This window comes from Dipodomys spectabilis, unplaced genomic scaffold (assembly GCF_019054845.1).
Source record: "Dipodomys spectabilis isolate Male_0828 unplaced genomic scaffold, ASM1905484v1 ptg000240l, whole genome shotgun sequence".
NCBI lineage: Eukaryota > Metazoa > Chordata > Mammalia > Rodentia > Heteromyidae > Dipodomys > Dipodomys spectabilis.
In genome coordinates, this window is record NW_024870917.1 from 5,360,456 (window position 1) to 5,380,207 (window position 19,752).

The 19,752-nt window shown below is 54.3% G+C and overlaps 1 protein-coding gene across 1 annotated transcript in view; it reads left to right on the forward strand.

Annotated features, from left to right (window-relative positions):
- Positions 1-212: 212 nt before the first annotated feature.
- The window catches only part of Phactr3 (phosphatase and actin regulator 3), a 119,878-nt gene continuing 100,338 nt past the window's right edge, over positions 213-19,752 (forward strand). Inside the window, exon 1 of the mRNA XM_042699295.1 lies at positions 213-324. Within this exon, the coding sequence (XP_042555229.1) occupies positions 213-324 (112 nt within the window). The remainder of the gene's footprint in view (positions 325-19,752) is intronic.

The following is a 19,752-nucleotide window of genomic DNA, read 5'->3' on the forward strand; positions in this document are numbered from 1 at the left end:
CCGGCGGCCACCCGCTCGCCCATTGTTTCCCCGCCCCGAAGCCAGCCCGCGTCCTCGCCCGGCCGTCTCTTCTCTGGCCCGGCTTTCCTTTCCCCGTCGGGTTGGAGGACGCCCCTCGGCCCCTCGCCGTGACCTTGGCCGCCTCCACGCCGATGCGCTGAGCGCGCGCCGCTCCCTCCAACTTGGCCGGCGCCGCGCGCGCCGCGGGGCCCATGGCCGCGTCGGGGGACGAGAGCAGCTGCCTGGTGTCGCGGGGCCGCTCGCAGAGCGACCCCAGCGTCCTCGCCGACGCCAGCGCCTCCGCGGACCCCCGGGAGAACCCAGGTAACAGCGGGGGCGGCGGGGCGGGTGGGGGAGGCGCGGCCGGACGCGCGGGCACCGGGTCCGCGCGGGCGCGGGGCGCCGCGTTCCGGGAGCCGCGGCCCACGCCGGGCGCCGGGCCCGGCGGCCCCCATCCGCGGCTTCCATCCCCGCGGCGCGGGGTGCGGCGGAGCCCTTTGTCCCGGAGAAGCCGGCGGCTCCCCGACTTCCGGGGCACCCTGCGGCGCCTGCTGCTCTGGGCGGCTCCACGGTGTGTCCCCCGCGGAGGGGCTGACCGCCCCGGCCAGAGGCAGACGCCGGCCGCCTCCGTCCGGCGCCCCCCAGGCTGGGGCCCCCGGCCCGTAGCCTCGCCGCGACGAGCAGAGCCCTGCCCTGCGGCCGGCTTGCCTCCGGGTCCCCACTGGGCTGGAGCGGGGCCTGCGCGCCCGGCGCGCCCGCTGCCCCGGACAGGTGTGCGGGGCAGAGCTCCCCGAGGGGCGCAGGGCGTGGGCCCGGGCGGCCTGCCGGGATTTCACTCTGTGCACGCGGCCACTCCGCCGCCCTCCCTGGCAGCGTGGATCGTGTCGGTGATAACCGGTCACAAAGGCGTCTGTATGGCCTGATTGATGACTTTCCAGCGGGGAAGAAAGGCCTAATGGGGAGGGAGGGGGTGGGCTCTTTGCCGCCCCGTCACCATGGAGACGCAGGAAGCAAAGTGATCATTAAAACCTTTCTCTGCCAGAAGGCAATTTTCACTTCTTAGGGAGAAGTCTGAGCTTCTGAAATGTATCTTTCAAAAATAAAAAGAATCAAAGCTGGTGTTTTGGAGTCTGTGCTGGCTCCTGGTGAAGCACAATTCCTCCAAAGATGCTGCCCGTGGCAAGGGCTGCCTTCCCCTGCGGACTTCTACCTCCGTGCCTCCAGGATGGGGCTGGGGATGCCCCGCACCCCGTGTCCAAGTGCAGCCAACCTAGGGCCTGCTTGTGGGAAGAGATTTCCCCACTCTCGAGACCACACTGGAATGGCCCAGAAAGGCCCACTGAAGTTGGCTCAGCGGGTGCCAAGCCCTACTTGAAATTTCAAACAATCAACCCATGCCAGCCTGCTGAGACATCTTTGTTAGGAACAGTGACACTGTGTCATTGGGTCCCACTAAGGTGCTGGCTGGAGGAAATCCCTGAATTTTTTCCTCGTGGGAGGACAAGTGAATTTCCTTGGAATTTCTAGGAGAGACTGCCGTCATAGACCCTGGAGGAATTAATTAATCCTTCTGTTACTAATTGGGGACTAAGCACTCTTTGATGGATTGGTTTTCTCAGCGGTGGAGATTTACTTCCATGATTGTTCCAAGTATGGAAGTTGAATGACTCTCTTTTCTTTTCTCTCATTGCATTTCTTTTATTCTTGTGCTGGTAGTAGGGCTTGAACTCAGGGTCTGGGTGCTGTCCCTGATCTTTTATGCTCAAGGGCTGGTGCACTATCATTTGACCCACAGCCCTACTTCTGGCTTTTTGTGGGTTAGGAGTTTTAGAGATAAGAGTCTCGAGGACTCTTCTACCCAAACTGGTTTTGAACCAGGATCCTCAGATCTCAGCCTCCCAAGTAGCTAGGATTGCAAGGTAAACCACCAGTGCCCAGCTGTTTTGAATGGCTCCTGAAGAGATATTTCTTCCCCATCACCCCTTTTGTCTCTCTAGCAGTGAAAGGAAGCAAATTTGAAATGGAAATTATGGAGGACTTAGCTTTGGGCTGTGAGTGGATGCTCCACGGGCACAGGTGGGTGTGAAGGGTTTGGCAGGTGTCTGTGGCCTGTGCAGAGGGGCAGAGGAGGAGGATGCCAGGATTAGGTTGTACCCTGGCAGGGGCCACACTGGAGTTCTCTGGATCTGGCAGTCAAAATGATAACCAGAGAGTAGATGCCAGAGTTGAAAATCCAAGCTGCATATAAAAAAATCCATGCCAGACAGGCCTGAAATCTTAGCAACTTCAGAAGGCGGAGATCTGAGGGCAGTGGTTTGAGATCTGAAGATAGTGAGTGGTCTGAGCCCAGCCTGGCTGAGCAGGAAAGTCTTCGAGGCTCTTATTTCCAATTAACCACTACTAAAGCCAGAAGGGTAGCTGTGGATCAAGTGGTAGAGTGCTAGTCTTGAGGAAGAACAAAACATAACAAAAAAGCTCAGGGACAGCACCCAGACCATGAGTTTAGGCCTGGGGACCAGCACCAAAAGAAAGAAAGGAAGAATAAATAAGTAACTGTGAGTTGTAAGGCCTTATCAGAGGCGCTTGGGAGTTTATAAATTTTGTTTAGCAGAGGAGTTGTGGTAGAAGTAGAGAGACTCCAGGTTGGAAGATTGCTAGGGTCTTGAGCTAGCCCAGTGGGAAAGCTGGGTCTGGAAAGCTTGCACCCCTCTATTGGTGGGACTCACTCACTCCTTTGTGATGCATGGCGTGCTTATCTTGAACAGGTGCAGTTTTAAACTCCATTCAAGTGGCTGGGAAGAGTCCCCTGCCCTGGCACTGCTTTGGCCCTTTCTTACCCAGCCGTTCCCAACAGTCTGCGTTTGGGTCAGTTATTGCAATACTCTCAGTCGTTTGTCCCCTAGATAGAGAAGTCTGAGCCTTGGCCTGGCCTTCCAGGGCTTTCTCCACCCCCCTCTACCAGCAACTCGAACTCAGGACTCCAGCTCCGAACCCAGCTCTCCTGCTGGGCCATATAGCCAGATACTAAATAACATGCAAGAACCATTAGACACTATCTCTATATGACATAGTTGCATTTACCCTTCCCTACAGTATTTTTAATATCATTTTATTGTTAAGGTGAAGGTTTTGTCCAGAAGGGTTACCATTTTACAGCTCGGGGGATGCGGATGTTTGTGTTTTGGACAATGTCACACCTTCCTTCACTTAATGCATTGATTTTCTCTTAGCCCCAACTCACAGCATTCTTGGGAGGTAGAGTAGGCTTCGGTGCCTTTCTCTGTCTTTTCAGTGCTGCCCCTGGTAGGAGTTTAATGTCCCTGTTCTGGCTTTCCCTCCCCATTTATGCAGCGTACAGGACGTCCCGTGTACGAGCCCTGGGCAGGTGGCGGGGGGTGGGGGGGCATGGTGGTAGGGACTCGCCACTCTGCCGTCTCCATCCGCTCCTTCCTCTTAGCAGCCACATGCTCCACAGCGTAGGTATTCCAGCGTAGCCAGCAGGTGTTCATGTTCGGCTTTCTGGCTTTAACCCCGTAGAGGTCACGTGGAGGTGAGCGCCTGGGCCTGGACTGTCTTGGGATCACTGAGAATTTCTTCTGGGTAGATGCCGGTGGTGGTTAGGATGTCTGCCTCGGGGGACCCACAATTGTGGGTTGAACCTTCCTAGAAAGCAGACGCCTTGGCACTCCCTCCAGGATCTGAAGTAGCACCCTGAGATCGCAGGACTTTGCTCTAGCAGGAAAGGTGATAAACGGTGTCGTGTAAACCTTGCGCCCCGTGCCTTCCTCCTGTGTGGAGCGTGGACTGCCTGGCAGCCTGCGCTCTCCCTCTCTGCTGTTCTAATGGGGTCCTGTCAGTACTTCTCTGTGTCCTAGGCTCTACAGGTAGGGGCAGAGCCTCGTTTAAAGTTGAAAGTTCAAACAGACATCTGATGGCTTTCTCCTCCTGTGGAGTTCCTGCTAACCAGGGGACTCTACCTCTCTCCCTCTCTCCCTCCCTCTCGCTGCCCCTGCCCTGGGCCTGGGCCTCTGCCTGCTGTGCGCCACAGGCAGGCCCTGACACTGGCCTTGGAAGGGGCAGCGGCAGTGGTGACCCTTCCCGTTAGGTCTCCTGCGTCTCCACCCTGCCACGGACCCCTACTCTGATGTGTGCTGCCCTCTTGGCTTCCTGGTCTGTGGTGCCTTTCCTCTTCCCAGGGTGTCCTGTCCAGGGGGCCTTGCCTGCTTCATCCACTCCAAGGGGCTTGGCTGTCTTCTTGGTCCCCACACCCACATGCCAGGACAGTATTTCGTGAACCATTGTTGGCAACACTGGGGCGTGAACTCAGAGTGTGGTACTTGTCAGGCAGGTGCTCTACCACTGGGCCACACTGTCAGCCCTGCTTTTTTTTGTCAGTTGTGGGGCTTGAACTCTAGGCTTGGGTGCTGTTTCTGAACTCTTTATCTCAAGGTGAGCGCTCTACCACTTTAGCCACAGCACTGCTTCCGGTTTTCTAGTGGTTTATCGGAGGTAAGGGTCTCACAGACTTTCCTGCCTGGTCTGACTTTGAGCCTCGATCCTCAGATCTCAGCCTCCCGAGCAGCTAGGATTACAGGCGTGAGCTGCTGGCGCCTGGCTCCAGCCCTGCTCTTGGGAGATGGGTTCTTGCCATGTGCCAGGCAGGCACATAGATAACAACCATCCCATTATGTGGGTATGTGTCACTATGCCCATCTTCACTCCATCAATAGCCTCTTGGGCTTTCCCACCCAGGCTAGCCTTGAACTGTGATCCTCTTTATCCTAACCTCCCATGTAAGGGTGGTGATAGACACCCTTCACTGCATCCCCACTTTTGGTTGAAGAAAGGTCTTGTGTGCATACCCCAGGCTGGCCTCTAACTGCGATCCTCCCAATATCAGCTTCCCAAGAAACTAGGATTACAACCGTGAGTCACCATCACCATAGTCATTGTTTAATATGGGCAGCCATCACTGGCCTCTGGAAGCAAACACGCCCTTCCCCCTCCCAGGATTTCCATCCCTGTGCTGAGCCTGTGCCTGTCCTCTTCCGGCCCATCCCGGACTGTCTTGAGTCTTCCTTCTTTCCCCTGCCCCCTGCAGAACAGACATTTCCGAACACAAGAACTGGTCTGCTCTCTCCTTTGTGCCCAGCCCTTGAGGGATACCAGGGTAGACACAGCTACTGCCCTTGTCCAGAGTGGCTCTTTCTATGTGTATTTCTGGAATGTTCTGTTACTCTGTGGAGTCCCAAACTTCTCTCTCTGGCCCCTTGTGAGTATCTCAGGTTTAACTAGCAGCAATTACCTTGTCAATGGCTTTGGGGTTATTGAAAATAAAAACTAGATGCTGTAAAAGTACAGTTTAAAGGCTCAGTGGTGTTTTACCTCATTCTGGAAACCATCTCTAGGCACCAGTGCCTCACTTCTATACTCCCAGCTACTCAGGAGGCTGGGTCTGAGGATTGGCTTACTCCTGTACTCCCAGCTACTTAGGAGGCTGGGTATGAGGGTTGTGGTTCAAAGTTATCGAGGACAGAAAAGTCCATTCAACTCATCCCCAACTAACTACCAAAAAAGCCAGAAGTGGAAAGGAGGAAAAGGAACAGCAGCAGCAGGAGTAGCATCTTTTTTATCTCTGGCCCACCAGATAGCAAGGGTTTACCTGTGGTGTGACTGGCTGACCCCAGCTATCTGCACCTGCCCCTCTCCTCCCTCTTATAGGGATGCTGTTTCTGCCCCTCCCACCTCCCAGCCCATGTTGGGACCCTCCAAATGTCTCTGCTCCTATTTTTCCGGTCTGACAGTGAAGCCTCAGTGGTTGTCTGTGAATGGGGTTGTTTGGCTGTAATGAGTTTGTCTGCTTTGCAGGTGCGCCATGACTCTTAGTGAACAGAACCGGTGCAAATGAAGAGCTGGGACGCAGTTAAAACACTGGCAAGAGTAGGCAGGGGGATATGGTAGAGTGGGGTGTCTGGAGGTGATAGGGGATATGCACAAACCAGGGTGTCCAGGCCCCCGTGGGAGGAACATGGTGGGCAGGAATCTCATGGAAGCAGAAAAAGGAGAGGGTTTGTATCTTGGAGTGTTCCAGAGAACTTGAGACCTACTGTTATTGAATTTGAGAAGTGGGTTCTAGTCCACATTCTAGAAACTTCTGTACAGACTCTGAAGGAGCCTGGACTCCTGAGAATTGCAGAGCCACCTAGAGCTGGTCATCACCATGGTGGTTTTTTGTGGTGCTAGGGTTTCAATTCAGGCCTTCCTGCTGGCCAGCAGATGCTGTCCTACTTGAGCCACATCTCCAGCCCTTTCTGCCCTAGTTGCTTTTGAGATAGGGTCTCGCTCACTGTCTGCCCAGGCTGACCTCTATTGCAATCCCCCATCTTCTGCCTCAGCCGTGGTGATAGGTGTATACTACCATATAGGTGTATACTACCATATCCAGCTTTTCCTGTTAGAGGGAGACGTCTCAGGAACTTTTTGGTTTGTTCTGAGCTGACCTTAGACCACGACCCTCCGGATCTTGGCCTGTGGAGTAGCTAGGATCGCAGACGAGAGCCACCCGTGCCCAGCTCTGTCTTTGCTATCTGCTTCTTGCATCTTACTGGAAGGCCATTGCCCCAGATGGAGCACACATGGCTTCAACCCCATTGTTGGCCAGGCCGAGCAGCCTAGTGGGTAGATGTACAACACTGAGCTCCCATCAGGTGATCATGCAGGTGTGCCCGCGTCCTTCTGTCCCTCCGCGCTTCACCAGAATGTCAGGGCAGGGTTGATCCTCTGAAGGTCAGGCAAGGGGGTGCAACAGGCAAGCCATCTGCAGCCATTGGAGGCCCCGTGTTTAATGGGCGGGGCTTGTGTTTCTGTTAGAGAGAGCCACATGGATTTGCTTGTCTAATGGGCACAATATCAGTAGACTTTGACTTTGATGAATTGGCAGCATCCAGGAAACAAACCTGCCAGGAACCAAGGAAGAGGCGGGAGCTGTGGCATGTCACTAGAAAATACGTACACACAGACACACACGCACACGTTTGTTCATGTATATGTATATGTATGCATGTATGTATTTAATTGAGCACTGGGGCTTGAACCCAGAGCCTCACTTTCTCACTTGGCTTTTTCATTCAAAGCCGGTGCTCCACTTCTGGCTTTTTTTTTTCCTGGTTAATTAGAAATAAGAGTCTTGGGGATGTTTCTGCCCAGGAAGGTTTTGAACCACAATTCTCAGATCTTAGCCTCCCTCCCTCCCCACCCCACCCCCCCGCCATTTCCTGGAGTCATACACACACACACACACACACACACACACACACACACACACACGTGTATATATAATTTTTAAAAAATTTAAGAAGTTGTACAAAGGGGTTACCCCCCATGGCATAGTGTAAGTACCATGCATGGGGATCAGCGACACCTCTTTCACCAAAATCTCAGCCCCTTGAGAAGCTAGGACCACAAGCATGAGCCGCAGCGCCTGGCTGATAAATACTTTTGTGACATGATTCTGCAAGCATTTTAAATGTCACACTTTCAAAAGTAACTATCTCCGTGCTCCTACTAATAAGCTTCTGTTTTTGTTTCCAATATTTCTTGAAAATTTATATGCACCTATAGATAAAATGTTGGCCTTTAACTGATAGTTCTAAGGGATTAAAGTCAGAAGCCCCCTCCACTGTAAGCCTAGTAGAAAACTGGAGATGAGGTTTGGGGCAGAGGACAGAAGGGGCTTGCTTTCTTACAGAATCTGGGGTTGACCCCCCTCCATCTGCCTCTCCATCCCCCTCTTCTTCCCCATCCCTCCCCATCCCTCCTCCCTGTAAGAAGAGCTGGTGAGTGGGGGCGTGGCTTAGCACCTAGACTCACATCCAGATCTGTGACAATGAATGTTTTTCAGTCCTCATGTTCACTATTACAGCTGAGGTTTTTTTTTTTGTCTCGAGTCTTGGGAACAGGTGTGTGTGTATGTGTGTGTGTGTGCGCAGGTGTGTCACAGGTGGGAGGTGACACAGTGTCAGGCTTTGGCATGGTGCCAGTGCTCCTGGATGCTGGGTGTCAGCCGGCGGCTAAGCTGGCACCCACTGCTGAACGCAACTCTTCACTAGTCAGTGCCTCAGTTTCCTCCTCTATAAACCTCAGACAATGCGTGGCGTGCTCCTACCTGCTGTCTGAGGCTGTTCTGAGGCCCACATGAGATATTTCAAGACTTCACTGCAGGCACATGCTTGTGAGAGGAAGCTGGTGGAGTGGGCAGCACTGGGCCCTGGGGTGGCTGAGTCGGAGCTTTCTTATGCCGGGAGCTGTGGAGCTCCCTGCAGGCCTCCCTGCCCTCCGGCTCCACACTGGGGATGCAGATTCAAGGTCGGGGGAAGCGGCCCTCTGTGGCCACTTCCTACCCACTCCTCCCCGATGCACAGCTGCCTGCTTCTCCTCCTTGGCCCTCACTTTGCTCATCAGTGAGATAGGGATGAGGATGGGGTCATGAGCAGGAGGCTGCTGGGGCGGGTCCCATAGAGTGCTGTCTATGGAGCTCTGTCCATGGATCTGTCCATGGGTCTGTCCATAGCTCTGGCCATGGATCTGTGCATGGATCTGTCCATGGCTCTGTCCATGGCTCTGTCCATGGAGCTCTGTCCATGGCTCTGTCTATGGATCTGTCCATGAGGCTCTGTCCATGGGTCTGTCCATGGATCTGTCCATGGAGCTATGTCCATGGCTCTGTCTATGGGTCTGTCCATGGCTCTGTCCATGGGTCTGTCCATGGGTCTGTCCATGGAGCTCTGTCCATGGCTCTGTCTATGGATCTGTCCATGGGGCTCTGTACATGGATCTGTCCATGGGGCTCTGTCCATGGATCTGTCCATAGATCTGCCCATGGGTCTGTCCATGGGGCTCTGTCCATGGGTCTGTCCGTAGATCTGTCCATGGATCTGTCCATGGGTCTGTCCATGGATCTGTCCATGGGGCTCTGTCCATGGGTCTGTCCATGGGGCTCTGTCCATGGATCTGTTTATAGGTCTGACCATGGGGCTCTGTCCATGGGTCTGTCCATGGAGTGCTGTCCATGAGACTCTGTCCATGGGTCTGTCCATGGAGCTCTGTCCGTGGGGCTCTGTCTGTGGATCTGTCCGTGGATCTATCCATGGGGCTCTGTCCATGGGGCTCTGTCAATGGGGCTCTGTCCATGGGTCTGTCCATGAGTCTGTCAGATCTCTCCATGGATCTGTCCATGGAGTTCTGTCCATGGATTTGTCCATGGGTCTGTGAATGGATCTGTCTGTGGATCTGTCCATGGAGCTCTGTCTGGGTCTGTGGCATGGCCGCAAAGCTCAGGCAGCCTCAGGCATCTTCCCCAGGGGTGAAGCCAGGCCTCCAGCCATATGTCCAGCTCCCGGTCCTTCCTGCAGTGGCCACTGAGCCCCTCATGCCAATCTTCAGACCGTTTCTGTGTGCTGCGGTTCTCCTCGTTTCAGTTCCAGCCAAGGAGAAGCTGACTCCTGCTGCCTATTTTCTCTCCAAACTGGATCTGGCTACAGGTTAGAAGTTTGGATGACAAGACACCTTGAGCCAGAAAAGCAGGGAGACCGACCAGGCCTGCTGGAGGTCCCTGGAGTGGAGGGATGCCCTGTTTGAGCAGGAAGGCCCCGATGGAGCCCAGCCCTCCCACAGGGAGCAGATGACCCTCCCCATGGTGTGTGTGCATGCGTGTGTGGTGTGCACGCACGTGTGAGCACATGTGTATGCATACGTGTGAATGCACATGTGTATGTGGTGGAGTCCTCTGGGGAGGTTCATGACGGAGTGACAGGCAGTTGATACAATGGTGCCCGCTGGTCTCTGTGAACAGACACATTGCAACTGGATATCACTGGCCAAGCTCCCAGTCCTGTCCCCTGGCTGGGCCAGCATGGGTCCTCAAGGGTTGGTTCACTCTTGGGAAGTGCTTCTCAGACCCCCAGCGTCCAGGCTGTGGGCTGCTGCTCCGACCACCTTGCTGCGCCCATGCTGGGGCTGGCCAGCCTGGGTGTCCTGGCTCCTGCTCTTTTTTCTGGTCACACCCCTGCTCCTCTGGCTGCTTCTCCCTGCCAGGTCTGGAGGGGGTGTGGCACTCAGGACAAGGACACAGCCTTGTTGCAGGAGGCTGGCAGCCTGGTCTCAGGGCCGAGTGGCTGGGAACACATTCTCTTTTGGTGCTCTCCTAGACTAGACGCTTAGCTATTTGGATTTAAAATCCCTCTGGGTGCAACTCCCAAGCTGAAAACAGTGCATGCTGACCCCTGGGAGCTGGCCTCCATCTCCCCGGCCCACGGGGAGCCTACGCCATTCTGGCGCCCCATCCTGTGGGACCCCCTTCCCCTCTGCATCGCTTCTCGAGCCCCTCCCCATCTGTTCACAGGGTCCTTCTTTCTTTGTGTGCTCTGCCTACACCAGGGGTCCGTGCCCCTCACTCGGACCCTGGCCCCCATTTGATCTGCGGGACTCCGAGCTGACCCGAGCCCGGGCACCACCTCCAGCCCTCCGGGGACTCCAGAGCCGTCCTGGGGTTTGGAGGAGTGAGCAGGAGCAAGGCCGGCAGAGGGCCGAGGTGGGCAGGGGCTCAGCAGCGGCCACGGCCAGCCACACCCTCGCCCCATCTGACGGGTGCCACGAGAGTGGTTCACAGAAGCTTCCAGATCTCACTTAATTCTGCTCTGAACTATATTTAGAATTCTATTCATGGCCCTCACCCGGAGCTGATGTGAAAATGAACAGGAATCATTGGTGGGGAGGAAGACTGCCCCAGGCCTCTCCCCTGCAGGCCGCCCCTGCTCCAGGCTCCTGCCTGAGCCCATCTCGCCCCTCTGCCATCCAGGCAGACATTGCCCTCGGCCGCCCCAGTGCCGTCCTCCTCATTACCTTGCTAGGGGTGGGGGCTGACAGGTACAGATTTTACACCGAGGGATCCCCGCTTGCCCTGAGCCATCTTTGCTGTATCGGGACTGGCCGGCGTGCTGCCGGGCACAGTCTCCTCTACCCTGTGGGAGCCCCGGTACCCCTTGGGGTGGGAGAGGTCTGTGTGTCTGGGGTCATGGGCCTGTTCGCGGTGGAGGGGCGTGGTCCCAGGAGTTCTGAACTAGGACCTTCTTCTCTGTGGGGCCTCGTGGGGAATTTCACATGAGTGAGTCTGAACTCACCCCTGGAATTTGAGCTGGTGAGCCGTTCGGAACCATTGATCATTGATTAGACATCACTGCTTTTGGTCCCTGTGGCAATGGGATGGAGTGAATAGTGCAGGGGAAAACAGGCAGGCCAGAGGTCGCCACACATGTTGGGACTGGGGGTGCTCACCTGTCCTGAATGATGACAAAAGAGGCTCGGGGGAACGAATGTTGGGAGAGGTCTGTCTGTGGTTGGCAGGCAGGCGGCCTGTGAGCAGGGCTTCTGCGTGGAGACTTGGTAGAGGGAGGGTTAGCCATAGACACACCTTGGAGAAAAGCATCCTGGACAGAGGGAGTGGCAAGTGCAAAGGCCCTGAGACTGTGCTTTGCTGTTGGAGGGTGAAGGACCCACAAGGCTGAAGCATAGTGAATGATAGGACAGTAGGTTTGGTTGGGATCCTGGGAAGGGGGGACCTAGCCCGACCCTCTGAAGGGGATGGGGCTGATTGCAGAGTAAAATTAGACAGCAAGATGAGAATTGGAGCCCTTTAGTCAGGTACCACAGTGCCCCTTGCCCATTAGCAGATGCCTTTGAGGTTGGTGCCATGTTTTCCTGGACCACTGCTGCTTTGGCTATGGCCATGATTCCAACATAGCCCGCAGGGTGAGTGGTGGACACCACATGAGGACTTGGAACCCAGCGCGCTGGGAAATACTTATGCCACAGAAACTGGCCAACATACATATGTTTCCCTCTACCACAAACGATACCAACATCCCTCACCCTGCCAGCACCACCACCACAGGCGCGAGCTGGGACCCCAGGACCTTGTCCTACACAGAATAAGCGCAGCCAGAGCACGGGCAGAGTCAAGCCCAGGTCACATCACGGTCCTCAGCCAAAGGATGCGTCCACTCCCAGCTGTCCACGCACTGGGTGGTGATTCTTGGTGCTTTCGGGGTATGGTGCTCTGCTGTCCACACGGTGGCCCCGAGAACGTGCCTGTGGAGAGGGGCGCCCTCCCCCCTCACTTCTCCCTGAAGTCAGTTTCCAAATGCCTGCGTCTCCAGCTCTGCTTTCAGAAGGAAAGTCAAGATGGCGGTAGGGGCAGGTGAGGGGCGTCCTGAGGCAGAGTCTGCTGCATTTCAGAGAGGTTTGAGGCGCAGTAGCGGAGAGAGAGAGGAGCTGAGGAAGAACGAAGCGGTGCTGGCTGGCCGTGGGGAGGTGGTTGGGCCTGCTCGGTGCTGGCCGTCTGTTCTCTGCTGTTAGGTCCTGGGTGGGGATGGTCTGTGTGCTGGGTGCTGTGCTCTGGGACTCAGTAACGGGGACCAGGCCGTGCCCCTCCGGCCTCCATGGCTCATCTGTGCTCTCCTTTTGAAGAAGCGACTTTGGCCTGTTTTCTGTTGTGCAGCAAACCTACTGAAGATTTTGAATTGATAAGGAATAGAAACCTATTTGGCTCATGGTCCTGAAAAAGTCCAGGCGTGTAAGGCCAGCATCTGCTCAGCATCCGACGTGGCCTTCCGGCTGCATCCCTCCACACGGCGGGGGCATTTCATGGTCAGACGGGTAGGTGTGTGAGCTTCCTTTCATGAGAAAGCCACTCCCTGGATATACGTTGATAGAGCCGCCTCTATTTGGGTGATGTCTTACCGCTCACCACTGCTCACTGGGGACCAAGTTTCCCACACATGAACTTAGGAGGACTCATTCAGACAATAGCTTGCTCACTTACTGCTCTGTCTCTGTATTATGTATCCGCATATCTATATATTTGTATATTTATGCATCTGTCATCCATCACCTACCAGTGGATCATTCGTCCATCCATCTATGCATCCATGCATCTGCCCATTTGTCCATCAGTCAATCCATTGATAGAACATTCATCCATCTATCCACACATACATACATCTTCCCATCTGTCCATCAGTCAGTTGATTGATAGAACATCCATACACACACACACACACACACACACACATCTACCCATCTGTCTACCAATCAATCTATTGACAGAACATCCATCCATCCATCCATGCATCTACCTGTCCATCAGTCAATTGATAGAGTCATCCATCCATCCATCCATCCATCCATGCATCTATGCATCTCCCCACCTGTCCATCATTCAGTTGATAGAACCATCCATCCATCCATCCATCTATTGATCCATCCATTTACCCATCCACCTATCCATGCATCTACCCATCTGTTCATCAGTCAATTGATAGAACCATCCATCCATCCATCCATCCATCCATCCATCCGTCCATCTATCCATCCATCTGCCTGTCCATCCATGCTTGCATCTTCTCATCTGTACATTGATCACCTGATTGATAGATTTATCCATCCACCCACCCAGCAGCCTGCCCACCCACACTGATGCTTACTTTCCTCTACTGCTTTCTTTTGCATCCTTGCCTTGTTAGCATCTTGCCCCTCCTTAAATCCCCTAAATGAGAAGGGAGTTTCTACTTTTGAGGCTTCCACTTAGAAGTTTCAGACTCATACATCCACTTGAGAACCTTGTCCTCTGGGGTCCATGCTTCCCTCCTGTTTTCTCTTCCCAAGATTTATTTACCCTCCTCATTTGCCAGGCGAAAGGTCCTTAGGCGTTCGGAGCTATAAGGGTCCCCCCGGAGCGCCGGGGAAGAATGGGGCCAGTCACGGTGGTGACGAGAGAGACGCCTCTCGGCTGCAGCTTCCCGTGTCTGCTCTTGGCTCTCAGGCAAAGGCAGCTTTGTGTTCCTGGAGGACAGGCCCGCCATTGAGGCAGGCCAGGGACACGGTGGAATAGCAAGTGATGGCCAGAAACTGAAATCGGGCGTTTCAGAAAGTGAGCCGTGCTGGTCCCTGCAGATGAGTGCTGAGGCCCTGTGTGAATGGAGCTTTTGCCTGCGCAGGGCTGTGAACCGGGCCACGTGCAGGGGCTGGCACAGCTCTGGGAGGAAGACTGGCCCCGTTCTCTCCCTGTTCTTCTGCTTGACAAGAGCAGCAAAAGCAAAGACATACAAGGTGGGTAAGAGAACGGGTTCATTTTCTCCTGGTTTTTAATTGGCTCCAAGACCCGCCTGTGGATACGTATATTCTAGAAGATTCTTCACAACTCATCTTCAGGTGGACCAAATGTAGACTGGGTTTGTGGGAGAGTACAGACACTGTGACCTTTCTAGGCAGCTCTGTGCCCTTGGGCTTGCTCTTGGATTTTCCCCTCTGGGTCCAGCTAATGTTGGGTCATGACCCATCTTCACCTTTGTAAAGAGCCCGTCTCCAAACCAGGTGACAGTTTGAGATGGTATTACTTTCACATTGAATTTGAGGGGGACACCATTCAGGGACCTCTGCCTCCTACAAGGGTGGGGCCGCCTGTCCCCTCGGACAAAAGGCTGCCCAGGCTGCTTTCCTCCTCCTTCTCTAGGGGTGCTCAGAACCACTCAGCCTCGCCAGGGCAGCCGCGGTGCCTCTTGGGGCCTGGCTCTGGCACTGCCCTCGGAGGTGGATCAGTCAGAGCTCCCTGGCAAGGGACCACCCACCCAGCGCAGGTTGGCCTGCCCTTGAAGGGAATGGACCCAGGCCAGTAGCAAATGAGCCTTGGCACGATGCTCCCCGAGTTTCAGGCACACCGAGCTTGATCCAAGTGTTCCAATCCTGTCATAGGGAGCCTTTCTTCCTCTCCCTGTATGTTCTTGATTCCTCTCTGGCAGGCTCTCTCCTCTTCCTGTGACGGCTCTTGGAACTTCCCGTTGATTACTTCCTTATAGTTTAGCAATCTTTGTGAGAAGGAAGTTTGCCAAAATGTGGGGGGAAAAAGTGGCACAGACCAGGAGTCTTGCTGATTGGCCTTGCCTGGATCATATGTTCAGCCCTGACCAATCAGAGACTAAACACAAGAATGGGGCCCTCTGATTGGCCACTGGGTTGCAAACCTGGACCTCTTCTTCTTTGTGGGATAGGTTAGCTGCATTCAAGCCACACACTGAGTTGTAGGGGTGGAGGAGGTGATCCCCAAAGGAAGGGCTATCCCAAGATAGAGGGTGAGTGGAGGCGGGCAGGCAAAGCCCAGAGCTGTTCATCAGGTGAGCGTCCAAAAGTCAGTGCTGGCCGTGGCTCCCAGCTGCTTCTTCTTGGCCAGATGGCTTCTGCCTTCTTGAGGAGCCCCACCCCTATCTGCACATGTTATGGGTGAGTGTGTGTGCACATGAATGTGTGTCAGTATATGAGTATATGTGTGTGAGTGTGTATGAGTGTGTCCATATGTGTGTGTGTGCGTGTACACATGCATGTTGGGGAGAAGCCCACCTTCTGAGTTCCCTCTCCTTTTCCTCTCTCCCTTTCTCAAAGCTCAGGCCCTTCTATCCCGACACCCCTGCCTCCTCTTCCATTGTGCCTTTGCCATACTTTCAGGGATTACTTACAAGTTCCCTCTCTACGCCACCCCACCCAATGACAAGCACTGGGAGGAGCCTGCCACTTTGTTCCCTGTGCCCCTGCCAGCAGCTGGAACAGCAGCTGGTATATTTTCAACCAGCTACGCTGCCTTGGACAAGTTACACAGCCACTCTGGTTGTGGGTCTCATGAATCGCTACTTAATCACAATGGTGCTCACTTCCCAGGCTGACTGTAATGCTGTCACACTGGCGCTGGCCCCTGAAGTCTCTGTCACAGAGGGTGCACAGTTAGACTCCAGGAGCAACACCCTTGGTGAAGCTTTCCCACCTCTCAGCTTGGTGACTGTAAGCTGGTTGGCTGACTCCTCTGTGTCTCAGTTTCTTGTGGGTAAGGTGAGGCGGTGAAGCTGTTAGGTGAGGTTGTCACAGACTGGCATGGGTTAGCATCATGGAGGTAAGAGCAGGGATTTCCGCACTCCTCACTGCTGTCCTCTGTGTTCCCAGAAGCATCAAGCTCCAACCTCTGGCAGATCCTTCCTGTCTTAGGAGTGCAGCAGAGCCTGGTCCCTGTGCCCCCAGCCCCTGGGCTGCCTGGGGACCTCTGTGTCCCCACGGGGTGCTCCCCTCCCCACACCGTCACCCTGGGAGTCAGATGGCACATCACCAGGCCTCTCCCGAGGCCCCTGTGTGTGCCCTCATCTCACAATGGACCACGGGTGAGGCTGTTATCCCAGTGGTCCAGGGTGCCAAGACCACCACGTCCTGGGGTGAGTTAGTCACACCTGGGCCCTCCCTCAGCCTCCCATCCAAGTGAGGGACTGAGGCCATCCTCCGCTGTTTCCCCTGCTCTGTGATTGGTTCTTAGATATGCATATCACTTTGATTCCACCAATGAGAGTCGCTTTCAGGACCTCAGTGGGCTTTTGGAAAGAGGTTTTTCTCCACAGAGCTCTCTCTGAGGTTCTGAATGGGAAACTGGAGTATCCAGTGCAGGGGTTGGGAGGTCGGGTGGGGTTGTCCGAGAATGTTTCTAGCGAGTTGCAGAAGAAAATATTGAAAGTTGATTTCCTGATGGCTTTACTTCGGGCCTTGCCTCTAGTTTCGCGTGGACCCAGTGTGTTCCTGGCTTTCGGGTTAAACACATTCCCCGTAAATTTGAGTGGGGTCCTACTACTTCCTGACTATTGGAGTTGCTTAGAGAAGGACACTTTGCCCAGACCGCAGACAGTGTTAGGGTGGGCGCCAAATGCCACTCCCTCACACCCTTGCCTTCCTTCAAGCACAGCCCCTTCCCAGTGGTCTCTGGGGTTCCTGTCTTCCCCACCAGCCTTACTGAAAGTTCCTGGATGCTTTCTGGTGTCTGAGGAGGATGTGGAGCTGATGGGGAGGGGAGGAGACACCGTGTGGGACCACTCTGCAACGGAAGGGCCAGCCGGGCCCCGCGCAGGGCGGGCTTGGCAAACCAGACTCATTTGCCGGTCCCTGGGGGCTCCTTAATCCCTGAGAAAGGTATTTTCAGAAGCTCCTGGTGACATTTAATTTTAATAATGAGGCCCCCATGCCCACAACCGATTGCTTCCTGTGGCTTCAGACTGGTCCTGTGGCATCACCGGTCAGAGGTTAATGGAGAACATGATTCATTCATTATTCAAAGCATGGAGATGGGAGATTCCTCCCCAAGCACAGCCCCTGTAACAGGTTAACCAAGAGGTTCCCAACGTCATCGCATGGTCAGTTTTCTTCAGAGTAGTTTTGAACCACTATGAAGTTGTTGGGAAATGTTTTCTTTTTATATGATGCCTTTGCTAGTGTTAACTATCCATAGCTCTCCCCTCTGGAGACTCAGGCTTCCTTTCTATGATCTGTGAAACACCCTTGACTCAGAGTGTGAAGCCGTTGGAGTTGGTGATGCAAGTTGTCGCTGATCTACTTTTACTTGTTTATTTGAGGACTGGAACTTTCGGTTTTTCCCTCCACCTCTGAAGGGCCAGGCTTGCAGGCGTGTGGCACTGCTCGGCTCCACAGGTGTGTTCTGGCACTCACGGGCCAGGACTCTGACGTCCCTCTGAGAGTGGCTTGTGTGGTAGCTGCAGGCATGTCCTCCAAAGCCAGACGGCCCATCCTTGTACAACCTGGTTGGGCCCCAGGGAAGCTGGAGAGGAAGGTAGAGCTCTCCATGTGGTGCCTACTCTGGGTTAATCCTGCTGTGCTTCCTGCATCCGGTATGGCATGGAGACACACCCAGCAACGTGAGGACCCGCAGACACCCCCTGGGGCAATGCATTTCTGCATTGCCTCTATTGCTTTGGCCCACCAGTGGCAGAGTGGAGCATTTTCAGAGACGTCTGAACCCTGGAGTCTAGACTGCTTTTTCCCCGGTCCTCAGGCCCTAGACAGAAAAGTAACGATGGCCCTGTACTTGGGCCCCTTTCTTGCTTTCCTGGTCTCTGGTTTACCATGGAGGAGCTCTGTGGCCCCCCGGGACGTGTCGGGCTAGCTCTGGCGCGGTGGCATTTCTGACCCGTGCCTCTTCCCTGAGGCCCATTCTGCCCTTTCTGTCTCAGAAAAGATCTTCCCACATGGACAGGTTGGTTGGCTGTGTGAGTGTGCCCTTTAGTGGCCCACATTTCCCATTTGCCATGTCATGCCCACTTTCCCAGGGTGACGCTGTTGGACAGGCCAGGACACCGAGCTTCTGGCTGCTGAAAATGCCATAGACTGCAGTCTCGATGGAAATGCACATCTGCAGTGGAGACATCACTGCTAGGATCGGTGCACGCCACGGCCATCCTCACTCCCTGCCCTCTGTCCTTGGGCCAACCACTGGAGCCAACGCGGACTGATTTGAAGTGATTCTGAAAAAACAGCGAACACACCAAAGCCAAAAGACATAAGTTGGGGAAAAGCCCAGTGACAGCAGAGAGCAAGTCATTCTTTGGGCAGGGCCACCCTCCATATTGTGCTTTTCATGTTTGATTAGGATGTTTCCCTGCCCTGTGGAGAAGTTGTGAAGGGAGGGTGGTTATGGGCCTAGGATGTGAGCAGTCCCGCCCTGCAGATCTCAGGAACCTGGCTCTTACCATGCTTTTCCTCCAGAGCAAAGAGATTCTCATTATTTTGTGCCCATAGGATGAAAGGAAACTGAGGCCCTGGGAAGTGGGCCGTGTACCCATGGCCACCGAGCTAGGCTGTGATGCCAGGACACCTTGTCTAAGACCCCAGGAGTGTGAGCTTCGGTGTTCATGCTGCCTCCCTACCAGGGGGTCCTTGGAGCAGGAGGACCCACACTCACTTCTGCTGCCCTCACCAAGAACCCTTATGGTTGTTTGATGGTATTTTATTATTATTGGTGTTTGATGGTATTTGATGGTGGAAGGTCTGCTACATGAATCAAAACAAAGCCTTGCGTGGGCAGGGCCAATGCCCAGCTTGGTCTACACACCCATGTCTTCCAAAGAGTGGAGTTTAATGAATGGTCAGTGAGTAGGCAGGTGTAGATGGATGGGTGATGAACAGATAGATGGTTGGATAGCTAGGTAGATGGTAGATGGATGATGGATATATGATGGGTGAATGGATGGTGGATGGATAATGGATGGAGAAGTAGCCGGGTGGATGATGGGTAGGTGGACGACTGGTAGTAAACAGATGGGCTTATATATAGATGATGGATGGGTGATGAGTGGATGGGTAGATGGATGGATGATGAACAGAGGGGTGGATGAATGGCTGATAAATAGATTCAGTAGATTATGGATGGATGATGGGAGGAGGAGTGGATAGGTGGATGATGGATTGGTGGATGGGTCAAATGGATGGGTGTGTACATGGATGATGGATGGGTGATGAGTGGATGGGTAGATGGATGGTGAACAAAAAGGTAGATGCATAGATGATGAATGGATATGCAGAGATATGGCTGATGGCTGGATCATGGGAGGTTTCCATGGGCATGTGATTGATGGATGGATACTAAATGGATGATTAGACAGGTAGATGATGGGGGTAAGATAGTGACAATGTCTCTTGAGAGCCTTTTGATTGTGGGCCTGTCTCAGAGCAAGGCTGGAGATTCGATGGTCGGGGCCAGGCAAGCATCAGTCAGTCCTGGGACAGTAGCCACCTTGCACTCCCTCCCTCCTGAAGAGGGTCTGGCCCCAGCTGGCTGTAATCAAGTGGGGACTGAGCACAAGGTTGCCAGCTCTGTGAATTCTA